At 41.3% G+C, this 9,841-nt stretch overlaps 1 protein-coding gene and 1 pseudogene across 3 annotated transcripts in view; both read right to left on the bottom strand.

Annotated features, from left to right (window-relative positions):
* Nucleotides 1-5,389, bottom strand: part of dnajb2 (DnaJ heat shock protein family (Hsp40) member B2) — an 8,865-nt gene extending 3,476 nt beyond the window's left edge. The window contains exons 1-9 of one of the 3 annotated variants that reach the window (XM_035676163.1): nucleotides 5,008-5,386; nucleotides 3,415-3,511; nucleotides 2,846-2,955; nucleotides 2,511-2,564; nucleotides 2,102-2,218; nucleotides 1,820-1,894; nucleotides 1,397-1,523; nucleotides 809-879; nucleotides 365-658 (exon numbers count right to left, since the gene is read on the bottom strand). In XM_035676163.1, coding sequence (XP_035532056.1) covers nucleotides 365-658; nucleotides 809-879; nucleotides 1,397-1,523; nucleotides 1,820-1,894; nucleotides 2,102-2,218; nucleotides 2,511-2,564; nucleotides 2,846-2,955; nucleotides 3,415-3,479 — 913 coding nt within the window. In that variant the 5' untranslated portion in view covers nucleotides 3,480-3,511; nucleotides 5,008-5,386. Of the gene's footprint in view, nucleotides 1-6; nucleotides 659-808; nucleotides 880-1,396; nucleotides 1,524-1,819; nucleotides 1,895-2,101; nucleotides 2,219-2,510; nucleotides 2,565-2,845; nucleotides 2,956-3,414; nucleotides 3,512-5,007 lie in introns of those variants that run through there. The other 2 variants (XM_035676164.1, XM_035676162.1) reach the window with 2 other exon arrangements.
* Nucleotides 5,390-6,987: 1,598 nt separating this feature from the next.
* Nucleotides 6,988-9,841, bottom strand: part of LOC118339365 — a 5,758-nt pseudogene continuing 2,904 nt past the window's right edge.

Raw genomic sequence — 9,841 nt, 5'->3', positions numbered from 1 at the left:
GCATCCCAAATACACACACACACACACACACACACACACACACTGTATTAGCACACAATGCACCCGCACTTCTTTTTCTTTTTCACACTGCTATCGTTATTTTTTATGGCACATTCGAACTCTTCTTCACTGCTTAGTGGTGTACTGCTGGAAGTTGTGGGTGACTCAGGAGAGAAGTCTGGTACCCCGGTTCCTTCCTTTTCCCACCCGTCTTCAGCCCCTGAGCCCATTTTACACTCCCCCTCTTCATCTTTCTCCCCTGCAACAATCTTTTTACTACAAGCTATGTTCAAATGTGTAGCCTTAACAACCCCGCCTCCTTTATGGCCACCGGTTTTGTCACTCATGCCCCCACCCCGAGCACCTGATATGTAGTCGTTAGCAGCTGCTATCTTCTGGGCTTCCATTTCTGACAGGCTGCATGCCAAAGCCATCTGCAGGTCTTCGTCTTCCTCGTCATCCTCGCTGCCTGCTGCAACCCCGTAGCTGAAGGAGGGGGCGGAGCTAAATGACCGTGTGGCTGCAGAGTAAGGACTGGGGCGGGGCCTGTCAGACTCCACAGGAGATCTGTTCTGGATTTGTGGCTTCTGAGGCGAGTGATGGGGCTGTCCCTCCCGTCGACTCAGCTCCATTGCGAGGGCCATTTCATCCTCCACGCCTGCGAACAACACACACAACAACACAGGTGAGTATGTGCCGAGCAACATGAAGAAACATTAAACACATTTTACACATTAAAAAAATTAGGACTAAGAGGAGCAACAAGGTGTCAATTTTCAATCACACCATTCAGTGTACGTGGTCTTACCATTAACAAGGACACTCTTTAACACCCCGTCCTCCTCAATCTCGATTCTTTCCTGCCCATTTTCCTTTATCCTGTAGGAAAGACAAAGTGATAGATAAATGATAGCATTAAAGTGCCGTGTGTGTGTCACTGTGTTTGTTACTTTGTCTTATATAAATATAAATGCAGTCTTAATCTTGTAAAAGTCACGTCACCCTGTATTGAAACTTAAATGAATTGCTCTAAGTGATGAGGGATATAATGACAGCTCTACAATCATATTTTATTAAATAAATAGTAATAAAAAGTAATAAAAAGTAATATATAATTCTAAAAAGGGAAAAAAAGATGAAGTTCAAATAAATTTCAAAAGGAAAAAAAAAATGAAATGGTTTGCCACGCTGTTTATCTTGTTTTGTATCTTCGGGTTTACAGTTTGCATGTAAAATGTCACCACACCCTATAACACTAGGTATGATAAAAAATTGGAAATGTCTTCTTTTGTGCCTCAGTGCATTTCTCTATCCAGCAAGCTACGCCCATGTGCCCCAGGTTGAATAAAAAGTCATACTTGGTGGGGTGACTTCTCTAATGTACAGCATTACATACTTCTTGGTGGTGGTGCGTTTGCCATTTATGATGCGAGTGGAGGTAGAAACTGATTTGAAGTTGCCCATCCCCATGCTGTCCATCCCATTCAGAGCACCAAAGGAAGAGGAGAAGGAGGTAAATTCAACTGAAGGACAAATGATCAGGCGAGGAAAGGAGAAGAGAAGAGACTGATTAATTATTTAATACAGAACTGTAGTCTGTTAAAACATAATACCACTCCTGTGTCATAGCCACAGAACGTGTGAATTTAAGTGGGCACGAATGCACAGTGAGATGTCCCAATATTAGCAAAATCAAGAAAAAACAATGTGAGAAGTGTTTTGTCTGGTGAGTTTCACCAGTGAGTAGCCCAGTACTATGCTATGATGTGTATGATACTTTCACTATGCAACTTTCCTCATTAACTGTGTAACTTTTTACCTCCTGCTGAAGGAAAAGAAAAGAAGCGACCGGGTCCGAAGCGAGAAGACGAGCCTCCAAAGGATGAGAAGTCATCTAGATGAGAGAAAGAGTAAACACTTCTATAATTACTTAAATATTTTACTGTTACGTACGCAGATTTATTATTACAGTAGGCTTTCATGAGGCTAATTAACTAAGGAGTGTTGTGGGGAAAACATAAAAAATAGGAATCTAACATACATTTCAACTAAATAAAAAAGATGAATCCATAAGCCCATGTGTATATTGTGAATGACTTACCAAAAAAGCTAGCGAAAGGATCCTGGCCACCAAAGAACTCTCTGAACACCTCATCTGGGTTGCGGAATGTGAAGGTGAATCCTGGGAAATCTGACGAATAGTCTGAGGTGGAGGAACCTGGAAAATTGAGTCGTCAGGGTCAGGTGGGTGACCAGCAACCAGGGAAGAGAAAGAGTGAGAGAGCAAAACATATAAGGGGCCAGAAAGAAGGAAAAGTGAATGAAATGGAAGGTGCAGGGAGGTGGGAGGGAGGAGGATTGATATGATAGTTGTATAGCCAGAAAACAAAATCCTAATACACTTTCAATCCTAAAATGTAGCCTTTAGAAGTCACCACCGTTCATGATTTGCAACATATAAACAACAACAACAACATATAAACATTTCCTAGCAGCAGGTTTTTATTTACCTGTGTGTCGCATTCTGTCATTTCCATATCTGTCATATTCATCCCGCTTAGTCTCTGTAGTAGAAGAACAGAGTACATACTTAGACACTAATACATGTCGCTCTCTTTTCTCTTATACAAACACCCAACACACATGCATTAAGTTTAATTAAAAATATAACTAATACGTTACATTGGCGGGTTCTATGAATAAAGTTTCTCTCTGGGGAGGCTGACATCATCACACAAAGATTCAGATTCATGACTCACAGCATCAGTACAGATCATCATCCGCCAGTCATTTCACACACACACACACACATAAATATTTAAAGATACACACTGTCCTGACTTACTGTCAGAGAGGACTTCATAGGCCTCAGCTACTTCTTTGAACTTTCTCTCTGCCTCCTCCTTGTTGTCTGGATTTTTGTCTGGATGCCATTTCAGTGCCAGTTTCCTGTACCTGAACACACAACAAACATTGGCTCACAGATAGAACAACAACAACAACAACACATGCAATATGGAGAGCCTTGGAAAAATAGGTCACCACTCTATATTTCTGAGAACAATAATATGTATTTTTCATACCAGTGGTTCTCAAACCTCTGTTTATGGTTTTAGTTACATGTATAATGAGATGTTGTAATTTGGGTGTTTTGTCTTTTTCTTGTACATTTTAGTTTGAGACCAAATTCAAATGTGTATAAAATCCAGACAATAAAACTAAAAAAAAATCTTGATCCGGCCTCAAATTTTTTCAAGGCTTATATAATCTGGCCATGTTACAGTAAGTAAAAAGTTACACTTTAAATATATTTTCATGAACTGTATTTTACACACAGGTGGAATATTGCATTATTGTTTATAAATTAGTGTAAAGAGTCATTTGACACTTGAGACAGACTCCCAGGATACTCACGCTTTCTTGATATCGTCCTGAGAGGCTGTTCTGGACACTCCCAGGATGTTATAGTAATCCACCATGTTGCGTCCTGTCACTCCTCACCACAACGCCCCTGAAAGGATAATACAACTGAGTACAGAATATACTCAACTCTGATTGGACACACATATTTTGGATTTATTAAATCCATGTCTCTGAGAACAAACAAGTTTGGAAATTCTTGGTCACAAGGGTATTTCCTGAAAATCCAAAAAAGGAAAAGAAACAGCTCTGTACTCATTATTTATTTAATTTGCTGATGAGTGGTCATATACAGCAGGGGCCGTGTTTGGCTAAAGAAGCCGGCGTGTAATGTAAACATAGTTGTTTATCCTTATGTACAATAAACTGCTGACAAATACAGATTATGGAAACGTGTCATTTCCTATTTTTTGGAATCAAAGGGTCTATAAACACATGGTTCACCCAACCACACGAGCATTTTCACTCACGTTGCCTGTTTAGATCTTTTCTCAGGACTGCGAGGGCGTGAACAGACCTGATTGTCTCCCTCACTATCCTGTTAGTTTCACTACATCTGTTAGATCAGGACAAAGTTTGCTATTTCTACATGTTATTTAATGACATGATGTACGAGCTAATCTGCCAGAGTAATTTAAACACCTGTGTGGTGGGTGATAATTAGTGTCCAAGTGACGATAATAAACTTTCTTCACAGCAGCCATTTTGATATTAAATAGTGCTACCAATGATACACCGTGTGGAGGTGCTATATTGTGCATGTTGGCTCACTGTAGAGGCTCTGCTACACTAAATGGAACAAAAGGTCTATATTTGTTTATTCTCATTTTTGTTTCACAGTAAATTAAATTCACCTGTTTTATTTTATCAGTTAATATGACGATGATTATGGTGTAGCAGCTGTACTGTACGTTACAACTTTCTACACAAGAAATCAAGGTTTATTATTAATTAAATTCTTTTTTTATTAGACCTAGGTTAGCTACAGATGCACACACATTACATGTGTCCTATTCAGTTTTTTTTCTTTACTTTCTAACCTTTTCAAAATAAAATACCACTTAAATACTTCAAAGTGCAATGACTAAGTGTGCCCTTGAAATGATAACACCTCAGTACAGTCAGTGGTTCCATTATAGCCACAGAGTCAGCAGGCTAACCACCATGCCAATCTCATTAGTGGACTTCCAGGGTGGGGGGTACTTCCAAACTGAGGTAAAATAACTAAACTTAACTTTCTATGCCCCCTCGGGAACAGCCATGCACTCACACTCACACAAGTATTATTATTACTATGTTATTTCTAGCTTCGTGGCATCTGACAACTGCTGCTGACATGACGGTAGGCCCACACAAACTTACATACAAGGGCAGATGCATTTGCAGGCACAGGTGCTGTCTATATTAAAGCGCGTACCAGTAACATTAAAGGGTGCACTTTAAATTATTTGGTATTTCGGTTGACAGAATATGTCCTAATATGGTCAAATTCGGACATGTGTAATAATAAACTGCAGTAAGCTGCATTGTCTGTTTACTGTGTGGGCAGCCACAACTTGTCACGACCAGCTGAAGCTATGGACCTACCGTCTGAGTGTCTCAGCCTAATTAGTGAGCAGTTTAGCCGTCTGTCCGCCCGTCTGCAGCGACAATGAATTAGTTATAATAGAGGTGCCTCTGGAATCCGCTCTCCCTCTTCTTTTTCCCGACACACTCAGCCTCCTCCTCCTCCTCCTTCTTCTTCTTCTTCTTCTTCTTCTTCTTCAGTCTTCCTCTCTCCACCGCCCTGACACAAACACTCTTAACAACAACACAATATGTCTGCAGTGTGCTGTGCCGTTACGGCTCCGCGGTCTACTCTACGGTGCCCACCGGGGGAAAAACAAGTGGACAGTCAGCCCTGTGTGCTCTCTGTGTGTGTGTGTCTCTGTGTGTGTGTGTCTCTGTGTGTGTGTGTCTGTGTGTGTGCTGCTGGGTTTAAGCTGCACGCGCTACGTCACTCAGCTGAGCGAGGTAAAAAAAAAAAAATAGAACGTCTAGAGACTCTAGAACGTACCAGTGTTCGAAACGTCATCAGACCAGCCCTGCCTCAACTGCTGCCTGTTGCCCAGCGATAGCGGGGGTTTATAAAAAACCGGCAGTTTGTGATGGTAGCCATGGATACCTATTATGACCAGGCATTCCAAGGTGCGACATAAACAGAATTCCCAAGGATTGTGCTCCAAGTAAGTCCAGTTTTTAGGTTTTTGTTTGTTTTGTTCAATTTAATTCGAGGTGGGTTTATTGACATTGGAAACTGACCTTTCCAATGTCAAAGTGTAAAATATATGTATATACAGATTAGTAAAAAGATGAATAAAAACGTAGACTTGTAGTTAAAAAACACAAATGCAAATAAGTGAGAATTTACACTAAAATGTAAGTGTGTGTGTGTCCTTCTCCTAGGATTATTATTTAGATCATTGAAATCTTGGATTGCAGAGTTTAATTTTAAGTTAAAATACATGTTCTCAATGTTTTACATTGTAGGTGATCCATCATGTTTCAACCTCGCCTGTTGAACAGTGAACACATATTATGTTTTCTTTTGATAGCCGTAATCTTTTGTTTGTTTCTGCACTTTACTTCATTGCATTTATCGGACAGCCATAGTTACTTTACATCTAAAAATAATTTAAAAAATATGATTCATTGTTACACTAAAGCACTCAAGGCTAGTTAGAATCAGACCAATCTATTCTCAACCATCTATACCTTTTTATTTATTATTATAAGTAATAATAATCAAAACACATAATCTGACAGGTAATGTTGCTGCACAAATGCTGCCCTAAAGTATATTTTACTATACTTAACATTTTAAATACTGTTACTCGAAATGGAATATTTTACACATTTCAGTACAGTATATTTAGTAGACCCGAGAAGTGTAACTTACCGGAAAGTAGGCTTTTAGTTCACTGTGTGACTCATCTGGTCAGGATCACATGACAAGCTCATCATGTAATGCTATAGTTATTTGGACTGGTCATGTCTGCACACTACAGTCTATGGACTAAACCAACTCACATAACTTTGCTAGCTGGTCACATTGCTCCCATCTGGTGTCTGGAGGAAGCGACTGCAGGTACAAGACCAGCCCAGCCCAGCCCATTGTGTACTTTGTGGCTAATCATCAACATGACACAAAAAGGCAGAAAATTGGCAAAGGCAGAGGAACTAGAATTTCCTTTGTAAATGAATGGAAGCTGCATGTAAACACAGTCTGATATCCAGCAAAACACTGCTGGAAAAATCCCCTGCCCAAATATTTTGTCTACGTACGTATACAGTAACCCTTGTAATTCTATTACCAGTTTTCTCTCCGAAAGCCAGGTATAATCTGTCACAGTTGTAAAAGTGAAATGCAAAGCTCATTAGTCTGAGATCATTCCAGATGACTCAGAATAAAAGGCTTATCAGTCTTTTAGGCTAGTAAAGTGTTATTATATTACTATTGCTGTAGAAATTTACAATAAAATATTTGTCAAGCAGTGCTTTGCGAATTCAGAAATGATCACAAGTTCATTTAAAAGGTTCATGAGAACTTTTTATTGATAATACTGATATATCATCACCACAGGTTATCAGAATGTTGCTGGGAATGTGTTAAGCTCATGATAACTTTTGGAATGGGTGATGGTAAAGCCCGGATGATGTTTGGCCCCTTAATACTCCTCTCCCTCTTCATCCTCCTCTCCCATGCTGTCAGTGCCGACCTCTTCATAATCCTTCTCCAGGGCAGCCATATCTTCTCTGGCCTCTGAGAACTCTCCCTCCTTTCCCATGCCCTCCCCAACAATACCAGTGAACAAAAGGCTCTCCTTGGCATAACATGGGTCAAACTTGTTGGTCGAGACAAGGCCCAGGCCTCCGGCGATGGCTGTGGTGTTGCTCCAGCATGCACACCAGCTCTGACTTTGGCCAGGTCTCCTCCTGGATACACAGTTTGTAGAGCCTCGGTAGTTGATTCTAACCTTGAAGCCTGTGGGGCATCCAGTGCCACCGAAATGGAATGGTGCTTTGGTTTTTATGGCTGGCGGTGGGCAGTATTGCAATTCTTATGGAGCCACGACTCTGTCTGCGCACTGTACCTTGGAACATTACCGCCAGCAAGACAGCAGGCCATGTATTTACCATGACGACGAGAATCACACCTTTTAACCGCGACTCTGATTTGGCTTGGCTCAATAAGCGAGGCATAGTGGATAGATCAGTGCCAGAATGCAGGTTTGCTCATAGGTAGGGTCGTGATCTCGGTCAGATAGTGACTGTGTGGTAGCATAGGATGGTAACCAAGTGGGAAGTGGATTGATCGAGGTGCATGTGGCACCAAGGGCGATGGCTTGGGGAAGCTCTCTGTCAGGCAACTTGTTCCAGAGGCTCATTCTCGGGCGATGCGGAGCAGTGAATTATGAAGACACAATCTGGCAAATCGAGATGTTCAATGGTGTTTGTATAGGATCTGGGTCCTGTCCCTGCGGATCATCTATACAAGGTTTCCTGCGGCAGTATAATCATTAACTAGGTCGCTCTCAACTTGTGTCCAGCCATTTTGAAGGGCGAAAGGTCAGGAGTTGTCTCGGCCCAGGGATAGTGTGGTGTGGAGGGTTCGAGTGTTGAGTTGGGAGTAAGGCTCGAATCTCTATTGCTGAGTCTGGGCGGATCCTCTGCGGGCGAGGGTTGGACTCATGATGCGAAGAGTTTGTTCACTGTATGTTGGGGAGGTGCATGGAAAGAGGGCCTTTGGGTAACTGCCAAATTCAAGGTTTTTGATTTCCTTTCGTAATCAAAAGAGGTTCTCCATCAGCAGGGAAAGGTGAATCCTGAAGCCAGTTGCGCCTCCCACCAAAAGGTAGTGGAAGATGAGGAAATCCCTGCCAGGGCCAGTGGCCACTGATCAGCTGGAAAGGAAAATTTTCTTTGATTATTTTAAAATCCCACTCCAATGGGGAAGGTTATGGAAACACATTGAAATGGTCACCATTGGGTATTCTAAAAGACTTTTTAGTTTTTTTTACGCTTTTTAAAGGCAAAGTAGACAAGCCTGCCCCCAAATGCTAAAACCTGTCCAGCAAACTAACTAAACTCTTCCACCAATTTACGAGTCTTGTCAGAACCAGATCAATGATCCCTCCTTTGCCGATGGGTGTTAGTGTCCACGGGCGTAGTTGTTGGCCAGCATCCTCCTTTTCCCTGTAATCACGCTCGGGGTGGAACAAGTTGACCGGGGTTCCTGTGCGCACCTCATCTATGAAAGGAACAATTGAAAACAAGAGTAAGAGCTAACGTCCATGCAATATAAATGTTTCAAACATTAACTTTTCTCAGATACTGTAATTACATATTAAACATTTAAACTGTAATACTTTGTTCTTGTTAAGTTGAAGTATAGGGTTTCACCAGGGGTATATATCTTTCATAGAGGTAATGGGCTAATTTATTAGCTCCATGAAAGACACATAAGTTCAATTATATCAACTCAATATTGATTACTGACCGATGACAGTGGGTTCCAGGTCGACAAAGATGGCTCTGGGAACATGCTTTCCTGCTCCAGTCTCACTGAAGAAGGTGTTGAAGGAGTCATCTCCTCCTCCAATAGTCTTGTCACTGGGCATCTGTCCGTCTGGCTGGATCCCATGTTCCAGACAGTACAGCTCCCAGCATGCATTGCCCATCTGGGCTCCGGCTTGGCCGACATGCATAGAAATACACTCACGCTGAATAAAAGAGGGGAGAGAGGTTTGTTACAGGATGTAGCCGAATAATATGTTATCAGACATACATTCACTATCCAAATTTAGGTATAACTGCATTGCCAAGACGAATTGCTTAAAAATAACTCCCATCAGCGTTGAACAGTACGTTCACAATTGCTGACTTTACAGTGTGATCACTGTGTCATATATTGTAACAAATAAGGCGGGGAAACATAGAACATCACAGAATACATATGTATTTCATTACTGCCCTATAGCACAAATGTTCTTTCTTTAAACTTCATGTCTAATGACAATCTTTGGTATGATGTCAGCACTCAGTTCAGAGAGGAAAGAAGAAATGTTGACTGCTGAATACTGTGGGCCAGAGCAGACTGTTGAAGCTGTCAGCTGCAAGAATCACAAGCTATAGCTATAATTCCATCTACCTAGACCCTAAATACAGCACAAAACTCTGTTTGCTCATTCTATCTAACAACTAACAAAACCACATTAGTACTAACATGACCACATCTTTCGGCTTACTGGGATAGTTCAAGCACTCAAGTTCAGAGGATAGAAAGAACAAGAAATAGATTGATACGTCTGTATATCTGTGAGCAGAGCAGACTAGTTGAAGCTGTCAGCTGCTCAAGCGCATAGAAGAAAGACAGAAATTA

Source organism: Morone saxatilis, unplaced genomic scaffold (assembly GCF_004916995.1).
Source record: "Morone saxatilis isolate NCDOM2014 unplaced genomic scaffold, NCSU_SB_2.0 Contig5, whole genome shotgun sequence".
NCBI lineage: Eukaryota > Metazoa > Chordata > Actinopteri > Moronidae > Morone > Morone saxatilis.
This window is presented reverse-complemented; position numbering and strand designations above follow the sequence as displayed.